General features: G+C 37.2%; 2 protein-coding genes across 3 annotated transcripts; both read left to right on the top strand.

Annotated features, from left to right (window-relative positions):
• Position 1: 1 nt before the first annotated feature.
• On the top strand, positions 2-7,070 carry si:ch211-237i5.4 (slit homolog 3 protein). Its single transcript, XM_051888786.1, has 2 exons — positions 2-2,284; positions 2,784-7,070. Exons 1-2 carry the CDS (start codon positions 2,009-2,011, stop codon positions 3,546-3,548), a joined length of 1,041 nt encoding a protein of 346 aa, XP_051744746.1. The 5' UTR covers positions 2-2,008; the 3' UTR covers positions 3,549-7,070.
• Positions 7,071-7,814: 744 nt separating this feature from the next.
• Positions 7,815-16,507, top strand: nags (N-acetylglutamate synthase). 2 transcript variants are annotated; one of them, XM_051888780.1, is made up of 8 exons: positions 7,815-8,313; positions 9,931-10,217; positions 11,497-11,710; positions 12,542-12,722; positions 13,020-13,059; positions 13,622-13,753; positions 15,237-15,419; positions 15,508-16,507. In XM_051888780.1, the coding sequence occupies exons 1-8, from the start codon at positions 7,948-7,950 to the stop codon at positions 15,683-15,685; spliced, it is 1,581 nt and encodes a 526-aa protein (XP_051744740.1). In that variant the 5' UTR covers positions 7,815-7,947; the 3' UTR covers positions 15,686-16,507. The 2 variants fall into 2 exon arrangements, with proteins under 2 accessions (XP_051744740.1, XP_051744741.1); XM_051888781.1 differs by having other exon boundaries at positions 7,817-8,313; positions 11,500-11,710.
• The last annotated feature ends 655 nt before the right edge of the window (positions 16,508-17,162 follow it).

Genomic DNA, 17,162 nt, shown 5'->3' with positions numbered 1-17,162 from the left:
CAAAATTCTATATAAATTATATACTGTTAGCCTATAAAAATGGTTTGTGTCAACTGGTTGTCTGCCATTGTCTCTTCAGTCGTAACCCCATATTCTTCTTTAGTCATGTAATGGGGACAGAATAAGCTAGTGACTCGTTTTCCCAGGGAATCAAAGGGGATCACTTGCCATTGTTTAATGAGTTTGAATGAATATTTGCAGCCAGGACATGCAGTTGACTGGAATGAATCATTGATGTTGAAGGTTTTTCCATTATTCATGTACAAATTGTATGCATTATTTAATCACACATGATCTCGTATTTCTGCCCCTGACCCCCATCGCACCTCGTGTTGGGCCACTTTAGTTTGCAGTGAAGGTTAGTATGTAGGCATAACCCCAGCAATGAGGCTGGCACGTTCACCCGGATGTAACAAGCGTGGGGGTTTTGTACTTGAAACAAAAAGAAACATTAGACAGAATGTTAGGGACTGTTAATCTCAGTCAAGATTCATGGGAATTATTTATTTAATTGTACTTCTTTATTTTGCCATATAATCAAAATGAATGGTGATTGAGGGATGCATAACTTATTTACCACGGAGAAAAAAAAGAAACTCGTATAGGCTATGGGTATTTAATAACGTGGGTGAGAACAATATTTTGGGTTGTACTGTCTCTTTAAATCGGCATAAACGGCTGCTCCGTCACGCTTCACAATGACATAAAAACGGTGAAGCCTTTGCGTAATCCCCTAGCGTCTTTAAAAATCCGTTTGAGACTAAATTCTGGGGATTAATTCTGTGTTATATAATAAATGTCTTAGATGAGCCTATTGTAACGGCTGACATTGACGACATATTTCTAAATTTAGACATCAGGAATTGGCAGATTGTTGTGCGTAATAAAATCGCATTGGACACTGAATTCTAGGGAATTATAAAGCTATTTTAAGTAAAGAGAGAATGCAACGTAGGTTATACAAGGATAGCCGTGGTTTGAAAAAGTATTGGATTATGATGACCAAATGTGACAGCTGCCCTTCTGAGTGCACAAATTGTTCCTTTCAGCCAAATCTTTCCTGTAAATCGTTTGAAATGGATTAAATGTTAAAAATATCGCTCTGTTTGTTTAAATGTTTATACGACTTATTTAATTCTTTACTAAATTAGCAGACGCTTAAAGTCTGCTAAATCAATGTAATATGTAGCTATATTTTAATTCATACGATTTTAATAAATAAAATAAAAAAATTATTAAAATTTTAAGCACACTGGTGTTAGTAGGCTACGGCTTAATGCAAGTTATATTCATATTCTAAATTGGCCTTTTTTTTTAGCTAAATCATGGCCGCAACTAACTGAAAAAAATAATCATCACAAATTCAATTGCAATAAACAGCAATTTGTACGTATACATACATCTATATTGGAACGTTTTAGAGCATTATGTTAATATGATTGGGTCAGAACGTAAAAGAATCGCTTATTGTTTTTAACAGGTTCTTTGAAAGTAAAACAATCCGTTCGAAAGAACCGATTCGTGGAAATGAGTCTGTCCTCCCATCACTAGTGCGCTGCTTGTCTTTGGTGTGGAGCTGGAGTAGGAGAAAGAACGCTGTTATAGACAAGAACCACGTTTTTTTTTTTGCCGTATATTTAGTGGAGAAAAGGAATATAACAATAACTGTTTCACGCATTCTTTGTCGGCTACTACTAGCAGTACAGATTTTTTAACTGTGTTTATTGCGTTGTGACCGTGTGGGGGAAAAACAGAATTGAGTCGCATATGGTTTTAAGGCGATTAAATGCTTCTGACAGACATTTCAGCTGCCCTGCAGACTGCGAATATTCTGCTGATCTGTAAAAGTCTGTTTTTCAGTCTCAGTAGCTTACAGAAACATTTATGGAATGTTCAGAGATCTCGTTCCTCTTCTGTAGAAAGCTGAGGATTCGTTAATCGACGTCTTGGACAAACATTTCACGTTTTGTAAAGCTCCAGGTAGCTCTCTTGAATCTGTCATCTCATCATGTTGCCGTCCGTAGCGATGCTTTTACTCTTTCTGTCTCCGTCGAGGAGCTCAAGACTGTGTAGTCACCTCTGCCAGTGCTATGAACACTCAGACCTGGTGGACTGCCATGCCAGGGGGTTTGAGGATATCCCACATGGACTTCCCCACGGCACCTGGCTCCTAGACCTGGGAGGAAACAAGCTTACGGAGATCCGGAGTCGAGCTTTCGCTGGCCTTTGGTCTTTGCGTATTCTAGTGCTCTCGGACAGCAGCATCAAGTTTCTTCATACGCAGGTAAGACCATTTATACAATCCATATACACACTCAAAAATAAAAGTTCTTTATTGACATTGAGGAACCTTTCCATTGCACAAAAGGTTCTTTACATTCTTAAAAATAAAAGTTCCAAAAGGGGTTTTCATGGAACCACCATTTTTGGTTCTCCAAAGAACCTTTCAGTGAACAGTTCTTAAAAGAACCATTTTTTAAAAATCTGAAGAATGTTTTGTGGAATTTAAAGGTTCCATGAATGTTCTATGAAACCATCGATGCCAATAAAGAACCTTTATTTAGTGGGAAAAGGTTATACAGATTATTACATTGTTCTTTACACTAAGAAAACAACTGTTCTACAAGCCAAACTGCTTCTTAAATGGAATTGCTTCAAAAGCCCCCTTTTGGAACATTCATTTTGAAGAACGTAGCTTGGTTTTGTCAGTTGGGAGTTGCACTGTCTAATCTTGATCTGAGTTACGAGACTTATACATTTACCCAAATGTCTGATTCCCACAGGCTTTTTTCTCTCTGTCCTTTCTGGAGAAGCTAGACATGAGTCGTAACAACCTCACTCAAATCCCTCCTAATTTCTCGGAGAACCTGTCTTCTCTGCGTGAGTTGCGGCTGGACCACAATGCACTGGTGCTTTTGAAACCTCCAGGCCTAGAACATCTGGAGAACCTTGAGAAGCTGGACCTCAGGCACAATCGTATCCAATCTGTTGAACCCGGCGCGTTCCGTGGCCTGTCCCGCCTGCGCCACCTTTACCTCCAAGGAAACCACCTGGGTGTTGTGAGAGACGGATCTCTCACCATGCTGCCCGGACTGGAAGTTCTGCTCCTGGGGAACAACAACATCTCTCGCATCGAGGTTAATGCACTAGCACCATTACACAGTCTTTCTCTTTTGGGCTTGGAGGGGAATCATCTGGAACACCTGAACTTTAAGACATTCCTGAGCTTGCACACAGCTGCTACACACTTGCAGTTGGCTGGGAACCCGTGGAACTGTGACTGCGACCTGCACCGTGTCTTCACCAAGCTGCTTAGTGTGCGGCACCTCCTTGTGGACGACTATCACAACGTAACTTGTCGGGAGCCCTGGCAGCTTGCTGGAGCCTCTTTGGCTTGGGTGGACAGCCAGTTGTGTGTGGCTGAGACCGTTACTGTGTTAGTCATCACTGCTACTGTGATTGTGACTGTCTTTGGTGCCTTGGTCATGGCAGAGAGAAAACGCAAGAGAAAATACTGGGAACACAATGAGGGAGAAGCGCAAGAGTAGTAAGGTGATTATACACTGTAAGCCCGAATAAGTTGCAAAACTCAGTTAAGAAATTCAAGGTTTAAGTAAGCAGAACTGGCAGATTTTTATTTTATAAATTTGAATTGTTCTAACTTGTAATGTTTGAGTACACTAATTCATACATTTAACTTAAAATTATCATGTAATATGTAAGAAATAAGTTCATAAAACTCAAAACAATTAAACGGTTCAGTGTACTTAAAATGTATCAGTTCTGTGAACTTGGAAGAAAAAGAAAGTGCTAAATACTCATTAAAGTTAATTTGACTGAACTAAATTGTTTAATTTAAGTTTGTCCTACTCAAACCAATAATTTTTTTAAGCATTAGGGTTTACAGTGTACAGAAGGTTAGGACACTTTTCTTTTTATTTAAACCTTGAAAATACAGATACAGAGGTCCAGCTTTGGCCTCTTTTCCTACACTAATTAAAGCGAGAAACTGGACTGATACCATCAGTTCTCAGTTGATGTGGTGATGGAAATAAAGACTCTTTATGATGCAAATCTTGAACAAAAGTATTGGTAACTTGAATCTGATGTAAATCTGGGATGTTTCAGAGTAATATAGATAACTAATTAGTTGTGTAGATTACCGTAATTTAGTATATTACCGTACAGAAGCCTCTTACAGACTTCTTCTCTTTGCCACTTGCAAACTCTTGTCAAAAGCTACCTTCAACTCTTATCTCATTACATTTACATAAAATGGCAAGGTTATTTTTTATTTATTTAAGAAGTACTTTCAGCAGTAGCTTTGCCTGCTGTGATTTGTTCTTTCTCTTCCTTTCTCTGTCTTAACCAAACAAATGCCTTTCCCTTAGTTCTAATCTTGATGTTTTATACTGTTTTAATCCACCTTATTCCTACGCCCCATGATGCTTTGCGCGAATTATGGGTGTAACTTCCGTTAAGCTAAACAGTCAGTGAAAGGCTCGCTCTATGAACGCAATAATACGTTTTTTTTTCAAAACTGGGTACAACGAGATGACATGATTATTCTACTCACCCTTCAAAAGGACATTTAAACGTGTAAAAGCTAAAAGCATCAACAAGGTACTTTCAACAGGCCATGAAAAAGCGCAATTCTTTCCTCAGCAATAACGGACGGGTTAAATATAACTATAGTGATATATATCTGTATTATGTGATATACGTTGCCTTAATAAAAATTGTTCATGAACTTCAGCATTGCGTGATACTATTTCAAAGTGATTTCCATCATTTTTACAGATAATAAATTGCATTTACCTGTGAAAACAAACCTGGAAAGAGACGTGAGGCTTTGAGGAGAAAAACGAGAGATTCTTCGTGCATTCCAGTGAATTATTAATGGGATATATTGTAAATTATATCGGGAGAACAGACCACAAATGTGCAGTATATGTTGTCCTTTTTCATACTATTACAGCGGTATGCAAAGGGACAAAAGAAAATAATCACGAGGATAGAAAGCAACGACTAAAAAGAGCTCTTGCCATAGATATTCTTGTTATAACATGTTACGTTAAAATACCAAGCGTTACGTTATTCCCATGATGTTTGAAAATAAAACATGAAAGAAAAATTGACAGCTCATTCAGTCAAACTGACGGATAAGCTTTATTTGTAGGGCAACCGGATTTGTAACGATTCGCGATTCGTTTCAGTCTTTTTAAATGGAAGTTCCCCAAACCGGAAGTGCAACCCATAATTCGAAACGCAGTATAGTCAGGAATAAGGTGGATAGGATATGTCAATAATTATGTTCCTTATTACAATAAAATCTATTAATACATTTAAATTTTTATTTCCTAGCCCCTCCTGATAAAACTCATCATGTGTCTTTGTATACTCAAAACAGACTGTTAAATTCATTTCGTTGGGGTTGGCTGTAAAGCCTCAAAGATTAAATCTCTGCAACTGCTGTCAAAGGATTACACATCAATTAATAGGCCTACGCATGGTTCCACAAGCCCCCGTTACTGAACTTTCAAATCATAATTTCATGATACACATTTAGTTGCACATGGGGAAGCCCTCTAGGTTGTTATATCGATCTGTATTATTAAAACATGTACAAACTATCAAAATTTTATCCTCAGTTGCTTTGCTGTGAGGCTGGGTTTTAAACCACTGGAGTTTAAACAGATTTGTGTGGAGATTTTTGTGGACCGAGAAAGTGAGGAAATCCAGGTCAGTGAGTGTTTGGCGCCATATGGAGCTCTCACTGACAGCAGCATCATCAGATTACCCTCCTGACGGACAAACAGAGGATTCTTGAGGGAAATACCAGCTTTCGAGTTGAATTCATATGGCCTATAGTATAAGACTCCTTATGCTCCTTTCTGTTTGACATATTATATGGACATACTTAGCAAATAATGTAATAGGCTGTGAAGCTGACCTACAAACTAGACAGCTAAAGATGAGACATCAAACAAAAGTAAATGAATACATCTGATCTGACAATTTCCTGACATTAAGCTAATTTCACCACATAAGTCTTGATGCAAAAACTTGAGAAAATGAGATCCATGCAGTCCAGCAATGATTATATCAGAGATCAAATTTGAATAAGGAATAGCAAATTTATTAATTAAAAATTATAGAGACAAACAAATTCATTAAGTAATTAATAGTTAATAATAAAATCCAGAGTATGATATCTAATAGATGATGAAGAATATACAGAAAGAAGGAACAAAATTAAGACATTTGCAGAATGAAATGAGAGATAGAAGAGAAGAAGCAGAAGCAGACGATGCAGAAGAGATGCGAGAAGCAAAAAGAGCAAAGAAGAAGTAAAGAAAAGCAAAGAAAAAGCTAAACTATCAAAGACCCAGTCCGTTTTATACCATTAGCATAGGGAAACTTACATCCTACTCAAACTTATGTTTTGGTCTAATAAAAAAAGGCCAAATGGATTTATCCATCATGTCATAGACTGGTCAGATGTCAAAAATAGATGAAAATAGATATAGGGGTTGTTTTGACACCCTTAAGGGAATTTTGCAGATCTTACATTATCACATGTCAGCAGGAATAGAAATGGACATATTTTGATACAAAAGTACATCGAGTTCAAATGAGCAACTAATTCCGAAAACATCGCTTTTGCGGTAGGCTACTTGGCAGGTGTCCAATATCTAACCACAAACGTGTCATCATGACCTGTCACATTGGAACACTTTGAAGAACAATTGAATATAGCAAGCATAGAAGAATAACCATAAAGGAGTACATGAATATATGAAATCAAAAGTAATATTGATAAGCCATAACTTATTAACATGAAATATGAATAAAATGCATGAATATGAATATTGACCATTTTGGATCCACCAAGTCTCCTACTGTAAATGCGTAAAAAAGATACTGTACTGTATACTGTAAATGTAAAAAAAAAAAAAAAAATGTACCCTCTTATTTTAAAGGTGCAATGTGTAAATTTTATTGACAGAAATGCAATATAATGTACATAACTATGTTTTGAGTGGTGTATAAAGACCTTACATAATGAACCATTATGTTTTTATTACCTTATATGAGCCATTTCTATCTACATACACCACGGGTCCCTTTCCATGTTAAGTCACCATTTTGCGCTGGCATGTTTCTACAGTAGCCCTAAATGGACAAACTGCTCTAGAGCGCATTTGATTGACTAGCTACTCTCTGTCCGCTTAAGTCGTCACGCAAGGAATGCTGTTTTCAGGTCCAAGTCTCGACTTGTTTAACTTGAGAATGCCATCGACGGCCATTTATGAGCGCTATTTATTCATATTAAACATCAATCATTTTAAAAAGTTAAACATTTAAAATACTTACAGTCTACACAACAGTCTCCGTGCTCACAGCATCACAGACATTAATATTTTAACGATTTATAAAAGATGAATCACTGTCTGGCCATCTGGGATTTTGGTATGGAGATAAAGGTTATAATTATAATTTTTTTGTAGTATTACACCACATCGTGTGTGAATATTAGCACCATTTGTCATTTTATGAGAAAGAGCATTTGGACCCGGAAGCGCTGCCGTGTGACGTCAGACTTAACAACCCTGTTGTCTCATGCAATGACTTATTTGTCCTGTGTTGGCCATGGTAGCTTCTCTATATTGCAATTCGCAACCTCACCGCTAGATGCCGCTAAAATTTAAAAACTTTATTTAATTTATAAACTACAAACTATTAAATATTTGCATTTAATTAAATGTGTTAGATTTAGAAAGATTTTAGTTTGTTCTCTTTGCATACCACAGGAGCTCCATGGAAGCGGGCTCCTGACAGCTGATTCAGCCACATGGCCCCGCCTGGACCATATTCACCCCTGCAAATCCTGTGGTCAGCTAAAGGTAAAGCTTTCGGGGGCCATTAGATTCCTCTGCACAATTCATGGCCAAAGTCAACAGCGGTTCGTCCGGTTGCAGGGCCATGGCCATGGCTGGCCAGTTTTGGACGAAACCGTCAGCCCTGAGTCAGCAGAGGAGCGCTCATCATCAGCGGAGACTAGTCACAGTGAATCAGCGCATGAGATCAGCCAGTGCTGCGGGACAGTGGAGCAAAGCCCCAGCGTGGACCCAGCAGGAGCTCCTCAACAACACCACCCCGAGTGAGCTCAACGTCTGGTCTAACCGCACTCTGATCTACAGAGATGTCAAGGCTTTTCTTAATCAAATTGGAGGTGATCCACGGGAGGCTCGGTACTGGCTAACACACTTTCAGCGGGCTGGTTTATCTCCAGCGTTTGCGGTCCTGGAGGTGCGTGTCCTGCGACCATAGAGTGAGAATATACATGAACGAAAGCAATTTTGATGAATTACTATATTACATTATCTTATTTTAATTAATTTTTTTTATAATTATAATATATAATTATATTTATTAATTATTTTATATAATTATATAATTATAATAATAAATCTAAGTAGGCTATATATTACATATTTATGGGTCTTTTTTTTTTTGGTCTAAAGGCCTTAATAATAATAAAAACAAAGATATGATATCCAAAGTATGTAAGGTAGTACAACTAGATCACTTTTATTGAATCCAAAAGGTTTTAATTATATTTTGCTACATATAAAGGTATTGTAAGATTTTGAAGGATCAAAAGTCATTTGATTTAACCGTCCAAAGGTGTTTTCATTTGTGATTAAAATATCTTAAAATGTAATAAATGTACATATTTTTTATTCTGGCATGATTTTATAGCATCATATATCAACATAGTGCAAAATGGTATTAAAATTATGTGTAGAAGTCATTGCTTTGTTTTGAGAAAGAATGTCTGGGAAAATGAATTTCATTGATGTCAATGTTGATTTATAACCAATATAAAGGGACCATTTTGGATCAAGTCATGTGGTTAATATCATGTGACAGGATGTGACATCATTCAGACACCTGCAAAGGACCACATGGTTGTGAAGCAAAGTAACTAACTCTCTCTTAACTATTTGAAAAATTCATGTTTTCACTTGCTCATACCCGAAACATCAGGTCATTCGGTACAATCGCTATAAAACGATCGCTATAAAATGGAAAATGTTGTAATATTTTAAAAACTTGTACTAAATATAAAATGTTTGATATCAGCCTGTTAGCATTGTTTGAAAATATTGTGATTCGGTATAACTAAAAGTGTCATTCGGTAAAACCGAAATTTTGGTTAAATCGAATGACTTTTTTGGTGACAAATCTTGTAAAAAATTACAAAAGCAGTGTTAATTGATTATAAAAACCACATAATCTCATTGTTAACACTTAATGAAACTTAATTAATTATAAAAAACACGAAATTAATTATATCTCCATTATGTTTTTTTTACACTTTTAAAAACCTTATTCATCAATGACCCTTATACATAGGCCTATATTATTCATATATTATTTAAATAAAAAGAATTCATTTAAATATATTGTTTAAATAGTCTCATTATTTCAAATGGCATGTACCTGGGTTTAATCAGAAGCCAAATTTGGGCGTTTTATTTGAAGACTTGGCCATCTAGTCTATGCTGCTGCTCAAATTGTGCACGAGTGTACAGATCCTTTCTGTTGGATTGTTGACTCTGCAGACAATTGAAGCCTTTTTCTATTTCAGGATCACTGGTCAAACTAAATTAACCTAATTAGGTAGGCTGCTATACGCTACAGATATGTGATCTCTTAATAGCCCTAAAAAAAGCTGACTCTTTCTGAATTGGTAGTCTGAATTATAAATAACAGTTAGCCTATGTTTGTTGTATTGTAGTTATTTTGTAAGAACCTTGCACTTGATCTTTACATTTCGATGGCAGGTGATCTACACAGCTGTTCTTTGGGGTCATGACATTTCAAATAGACATCTGAAGCTGATTTTTGTATTGTCCTCAGGTTGACACATCAGTGTTTGATAGCCGTGAGATGGTTCAGAGCCTGGCCTTTGGGCTCTCATTCCTGCAGCGGATGGATATGAAGGTTGTGGTGGTGATGGGATTGCCTCCTGAGATGGAGGAAGAGGACAGCACCAAAACTGGGACTAATTCCTCCCTTGCCAGGACTGTGATGGTGAAACATTGCCAGGCTTTAACAGAAGCACTTCAGCACAACTCAGCCAATGTGATGCCCTTCTTTAGTTCAGAGGCCCTTTTACAACTGCAGGACCCTCAGGATAAGAGCAGGTTTAGCAGCCACTTTAAGGCCCGTTCACACCAAGAGCGATATACTTTATTAGAGTCCACTCCAACGCACGATAACGTTCTGTTTATTCACGCACACTGCCGCTTTAAATTGCGCTCTTTGCTTTAAAGTCGGTTATATTCTAGTCTCATGTAGCCAGACATTCAGACTGACGGCAGAAGGTCTTGACTCTATCAAAGCTTTCATTGACCAAGGACCACCCAAGAGGATTGACATGTAATGCAACCAATCACAGTTCGTTTTGTTTCGCGTCATGTTTACGGGCGTGAAAATGGAAAGTCAATGTCCCTACAATAACAGACCGGCATAACATCTAATAAATTATTCATTCAAGAATGTTGTGCAAGTTTACTGCAACAGTGGAGCCGTGAACTTCTTATACTTTTGAAAACCCAGAGTTTAGTTGATCCTGGAAAGCGCTCGTTGTCACAGTTGTAAACATGTCGGTGTCCTTCTTCCACGAGGGGGTTTGGTGTCACAGCATTTGTTTCCAGGCGGACCGTTAAAGAACGCAACACACACGTCTCCCAGACACCCTGTAGAATTCAACCAACCAGATGACGACTTTGAATATCCTGAAGTGTTTCATATGCATCAGATGTTTAGCCAACAGTCCGTGGGTGTGACATCTGAGGCTGAAACTAGTGGCACGTACACACTGCAGCTAAATTCGGTTGTCAGTTCACCTTATAGTGCTTAATTGCGTCAAAAACTATAGAATAACACAAGTTCAGAGGCCCTTTTACAACTCCAATCTTCGGATAGATATGAAGGTTTTCACTCGTATTATTTTGAATTATTTTGAATATGAGAAAGTGCAATGCGCAATATGGCGGAATAAGTCCCGCCTTCTAAATAAGAGCCAATTTGCAATTGGTAAAGTTATTGCATCACTGCAGCGGCTGTTAGAAGTCAAATACCATTTTTTGTCATGATTTGAGCGTTTAGGAAACAATTTATGAGACAGTTGTTGTCAGATTTCATTGGTGATTTCAAATATGAAATTTAATCAAAAGCTTGGCAAACAGCTTTGGAGAATTTGATGTTTCCCCATTCAAAGAGATAGGAGCTGCACTTGCATGCCCGAGAGGCATTTAAAAGATGGCCGCCGAGTAAAATGACTTGTCTTAAGACAAATCGTATGAATTCATACGAGTGTGTGTGAACGGGCTGTGGTGTCATAATTTTAGTACTCATCAGTCTCCCCTTTCTTTCTCTCTCTCTCACATGAAAACACTTTGTCTCTGTGTCCTCTATCAGCAGTGGTCCCACAGTTGTTGTGGACTCAGCTCTTCTGCAGTGGACTCTGGACTGTAGAGTCATTCCGCTGGTCTGTCCAGTGGGCCGCGATGAAGGTGGCCGTTCTTCTGTTCTCAGCCCGATCCAGGTGACGGCAGCCATCTCGCAATCACTGCAGCCCCTGAAAGTCATATTCCTGAACAGCTCAGGGGGGCTCCGTAACCAAAACCACAAGGTTGGAGTAATATGTGAATCTATCAAACAGAAATCATTGTATTACTTAGCCTAATTTTATTAATGGAGGGAGGCATGCATTTGTGTGTGTGTGTGTGTGTGTGTGTATTGAGGCCTTGGGGAGTAGGTTTACTTGCACAGCAAAACCCTTTTTCAGGATACTGTATTTTAAAGATCATTTTGTAAAGTCCAAGTGAGCTTTACAGATCTTAATCGGAAAGTGTTTAAACAATGTATGTCATGCTTATTCAGTGAACCATAAACAATCTGTGCACATGCACCAGTATTTTATATTTTTATTGTTATTGCACCTATATAATATGCTATTTATTCATTCTAATGCTATAAAATGTAAAATAATATTTTAAGTTTTCACTAACCAATTATGTATCTCAATACACATAATGTATTTAAAAATTGTCATAGCATTGTAAATAGGTTTTTCATATAGTTTATAAAATATATAGGTTTTATTACCTAAATACATGACTATAAATTTCAATAAAGAGTAGTTTAATGGGAGACCTGAGAAACAGGCTCAAGAAATGATTGTTGCTTCAGTAGCCTAAACTGAACACAAGGTGGTAGTGTTACAATTTCTACATATCTAGAAGGTATGCAGCAGTCAATACCTTCTCGTGGGTAAATTATTGTCAAAAAATGTCGAAATGATAAAAAACTATAGTTCCATGCAACATGTATTAATGTAGATGCCAAGTATTTTCTATTTAATTATTCTTTCTCTCAAATATAAATCCACACATATGAATAAACATTTGAAATCATGGGTTAAAGTGCTCCTTGTTAAATTAATGGTTTGTGTTTTTTTTAGGTGTTGGGTTTAGTGTCATTGCCTGGAGATTTGCCAGGCCTGAGTTCTGTGAAATGGCTGAGTGACATGGAGAAAAAGCGCATCAGTACCATTGCACAGCTGCTCAACCTGCTGCCGGTAGAGAGCTCGGCTGTACTCACCTCAGCAGGAACGCTCCTTACAGAACTCTTCAGCCATAAAGGTGAGATAAGAGACAAAACACACACCTACCAAGACAAATGACACTTGTGTTTACTTTTTTTTCCTCATAAAAGTCAAAGGACGTGACTTCAAGAAGGCTCACCGACTTGGCGACAAGCATCTTTTGTTTTTTTAATGTGGTGGATTTTAGGTCAAATATTATTGGTTAAGTGTTTGATTAATGATAACAGAATGTCTTTGACCAGTAAAAAAGAGAAATGTTTCTACTGTTTGTATTTCTTAGACCCACAATGTGACAATAAGGAAACATGTCTGTATTGTTTTATCCGTCTTTCAGGCGCAGGCACCCTGTTTAAAAATGGAGATCCCATCCACAGGTATGTGATGTTAGGGATTTATTTCTTTTAGTGTTTCCTTTTCATGATTTTTTTTTTAGTCCAAATTTCTATCCATCCACCATATGGAACATTTTACAGTGATGTTTGCTGCAGAAATGTCTATGTACAAACAAGGTTTCCCTATTTCACAATCAGCTTTGTCCGAGTTTTTAGGCTGTCATTAAGTAGTAAAGAGTAAATAAGCAGTTTTCATACCACAGGTGTCAGGCTGAATATCCCTGTAAAGTACTGTAATTACACCATAGGCCTTTAGAGACAAATATTTAAGTTGCTGTGTTCACTGTGTCATCTGATATGAATGACGTCAAACCTGACAAAGATTAGCCGTGAATGACAGCTTTATTTCCGGTCTGTTCCTCACCCAAAGCTATTGTAATAGTCCTGGAGACATAATATGACAGCAGTTGTCAAAAAACTATAGTTGTAAGGAAAAGATCAGAGTAAATATTCTTCAAAATGTCTCAGAAAATATATCGGCACATGGGATTGAACTTAATTCTTTTACCACTGTATGTCATGTGAGGATTTTAACTCTTCACAGATACAGCAGCCTAAATGACATTGATGTTGGCCGTCTCTTGGCACTGATTAACAAGTCTTTTGAGAGGAACCTGAGAGAGGATTACATAGCATCTCTCAAGGGCAGACTGCATTCTATTTACCTGTCTGAAGGGTAAGAACAAGTTGTTTCTACATGTCAAGCCTCATTTAAAATCAACATTATGGAATTTGCAAGATTTGCCAGATTTTTCCATCACAAAACTTTCATGGCCCCCAGAACATTTTGTTGTATGAATATCTGAAAATATTAAAATTTAAACAAACAAACAAAAAAATTCTAGCTTCATGTATTCTTTTTTTATCAACACTTGAATGTGGGTAAGTTTCAAAAAATTAAGCAACATTTTGAACAAAAAGTTTGTTTTTGTCAAAGACTACATCCATATTGGAATCAGAATGATGATCAAAACATAGATGGAGTAGGTCACGTCCATCAACACCCCCAAAACTGCACAGTCCTTATACCTCTTGCTGGGTCGACATTTCATTCGGTAAAATTAGGCAGTTTTGATTTATATGCTGATTAATGTTTGATGATTGCATTATTTTGGTGCTGTCAAATCGATCACGATTAATCGCATCTAACATAAAAGTTTGTTTACATAACGTGTGTGTGTGTATATATATATATATATATATATATATATATTATATTTATATGTATGTGTCTCTGTGTGTGTATATATATACATATACACATATACATATTATGTAAACACAAACTTTTATGATAGTTACGATTAATCGATTTGACAGCACTTGTAACTATTCACTGGTTATTAAATAGTCCACAATTCCACAGTACTGATCTCCATGTGTTTTTATTTATTATGGAACACCGTAAAAACTAGACACAAACAGAAACAACAAAACTGAGTTTTACACACAACACCACTAAAACACAAAACAAATAAAGGATGTACAAAACAGTAACACTTTTACCGTGTTTGTCTGGTAACCAGTCGTAGAATGGTCGGGAGCACTAACATGTATCTGAATTCACATATTGTCATCCCGTTGGCACTAACACTTCCATGTTAAGTAAATCAGGAAGAGTCACATGACACTCAATTTAGACAAATGGTGAGTACGACAATAATACTATACAATGCCAACAAAATTAGCAAAATTGGCACACATACAAAAATACACATTTAAATTATAAGGTTATGAAAAAAATAAATAAATAAACATTAACCCCTGAAATCACCAATATGTGACACATAACCCACAGCTGACCTACCAGCATCAGCTACAGCACTAGTTATTTTACATATCCATAAGCATGACTTCTATCGCTCGTTTCTGCTTTGTCTTTGCCTGTGTTTTGTCTGTACTATTTTAGAAGATTCGTAATTGCGCCCCCTACGGTATAACAATGAAAACATGGATTGCCATGAAATTCCGTCAATGGCAGGGAAAGAGTTCAGGGTTTAACACAGCTCACTCACTGACAAATCTTACCCCTCTCAATTCTTTACATGACACAGTTGTGCTATTTTTAAATGACCTTTCACCCTTGTAGTAAATCACACTCATAGTTTTATGCTTCCAGAATATGAGCTTACTGAATCTGTGCTTGCACTTTATTGCAGGTACAGTGCGGCTGCTATAATCACAACAGAGCCTGTGAACAGCGGCACTCCATACCTGGACAAATTTGTGGTCAGCAGCAGTAAACAAGGGCAAGGAACTGGCCAGATCTTGTGGGAGTGTATTCGTCAGGACTTGGGCAAGCTCTTTTGGAGATCCCGTGCTACTAACCGTATCAATCCCTGGTGTGTTCCATCCTCCACATTGCACTGTTGTGATTCCCAGTCTTTGCCCATCTATTATTCATATCTTATTCTGCTTTCAAATCCTCAGGTATTTCAAGCACTGTGATGGCAGTTTTGTAAATGGTCACTGGATTGTATTCTGGCTTGGCCTTTCAGACATCCGTGAGTCTTATGAGCTGGTGGAGTATGCCAAGTGCCTTCCTGACTCCTTCGGCTCTCAAACCATAACAGAAGCAGAACCCCTTCAGCAACCCCAAGGGTCTTAAAATCATACTCATCTCATGCCCTGTGAGGTCACTGCATCATATTTTCACACTGTCTTCGAGTATTGGCTGAGTAAAGGAACAATTCAAACCCATATTTTGACTTCCTTTCTTGAACACAAAAGGAGTTTTGCGTCATCTGCCCCTGGCCCCCAGCCACTTTCTTTAAAAAAAGGGGTTTTTGTAACAATGCCGTATAGAACAGTGGATCTCAACCTTTCGACTCCATGGTCCTCCATTGTCCTTAACAATATTCAAAAGCCTCCTAGCCCTAGTTCTGTTTTCAAAACTTATTTTAATTTAGTTTTTATAATTAAAATAATTACATTTCAGGGTTCCAGAGGTTTTAAAAGCTGAGTGTTCCCAAGCTTTTTACCCAGTGACTCTTCCAGTAGATCATGATTTACTGGAGAAGAATTAAAGATAAAGATTTTTTTTTTTAAATATTTTTTACTTTCAATTTCTACCCAATAAAATATTTCAGAGCTTTGCATAAATAGTAAAATGTTTATTCATTATAAAATTGTCCATGGAGTTTTAAAATTGTATTAATTTATGTGATTCTTCCAGGTCTATAAATCACTATTTTAAAATCAGGCAACAGTTTCTAAGGGAAAAAAATGAAGTAATGTTTAGATTTAGTTGTTTTAGCTTATTTTAATGCTTTTTTTTGTCGTTTTAATTCATTTTATTCATCTTGAGACCCCTTCTGAATTTGTGGGCCCCTGCCTCCTGGTTGAGAACCACTGCCATAGAAGAACCATTTTTTGTGCCATAGACGAACCTTTCCATGAACATTTCTTAATAAAAGAACATTTTTTCTTCTTACTGTGAAGAACAGTATACAAATCTGAAGAACCTTTTTCATGGGATCATGGATGCCAATAAAGAGCCTTTATTTTTAAGAGTGTATGGGGGGAAAAATGCAGCTTGAGCATTTTACTAAATCATCTTTTGTGTTCTACTCAAGAAAGGTGTCAACATGAGGAGATGAGTAGGCTAAATGACTTTATTTAGCCTATCCTAAGATTGGTCCTCTCGTTTCAAGCACTTTTGCTTTCATAAATCACAATTCTGATGTCACAGTTGGGATTTCAGTGCTACAATGTAATGTTTATTCAGGTTCAATATAAAGGTAAATTCACACCTCACAGACAAATGCCAACAAACAAGTTGGCAGTGATTTAGAATTTTATTAAAAGATAACTTTCATGCCCCAACAAACACTGATTAAACATGGTCAGTCAGGTGAAAACAGACTCCAACAGAGGTAACACACTGATCAGACAAAACCCAACAAATGTGTTTTTTTTTGTATTTGACTGCGCGGTGTGAATTGACCTTAACAGGACAATGAAATTTTTCGGATTTATGTAATGAAGAGACAAAATGTGAGTCTACAGTGACAACTGCGCAATGCGAGAGTTACAAAAGGGTGAAGCTGTGGTATTTGCATCCCAAACCTGTATTTCTGCTGTGG

Source organism: Ctenopharyngodon idella, chromosome 3 (assembly GCF_019924925.1).
Source record: "Ctenopharyngodon idella isolate HZGC_01 chromosome 3, HZGC01, whole genome shotgun sequence".
NCBI lineage: Eukaryota > Metazoa > Chordata > Actinopteri > Cypriniformes > Xenocyprididae > Ctenopharyngodon > Ctenopharyngodon idella.
The sequence above is the reverse complement of the archived record's forward strand: the minus strand, read 5'-3'. Positions and strand labels throughout refer to the sequence as shown.

Excerpts from the sequence above, each read along its gene's own strand:
- si:ch211-237i5.4 (XM_051888786.1), top strand. The coding sequence starts at position 2,009 with ATGTTGCCGTCCGTAGCGATGCTTTTACTCTTTCTGTCTCCGTCGAGG. Across the intron at positions 2,285-2,783 it reads TCAAGTTTCTTCATACGCAG|GCTTTTTTCTCTCTGTCCTT; the intron begins GTAAGACCATTT and ends TGATTCCCACAG.
- nags (XM_051888780.1), top strand. The coding sequence starts at position 7,948 with ATGGCCAAAGTCAACAGCGGTTCGTCCGGTTGCAGGGCCATGGCCATG. Across the intron at positions 8,314-9,930 it reads CAGCGTTTGCGGTCCTGGAG|GTTGACACATCAGTGTTTGA; the intron begins GTGCGTGTCCTG and ends TATTGTCCTCAG. Across the intron at positions 13,754-15,236 it reads TCTATTTACCTGTCTGAAGG|GTACAGTGCGGCTGCTATAA; the intron begins GTAAGAACAAGT and ends ACTTTATTGCAG.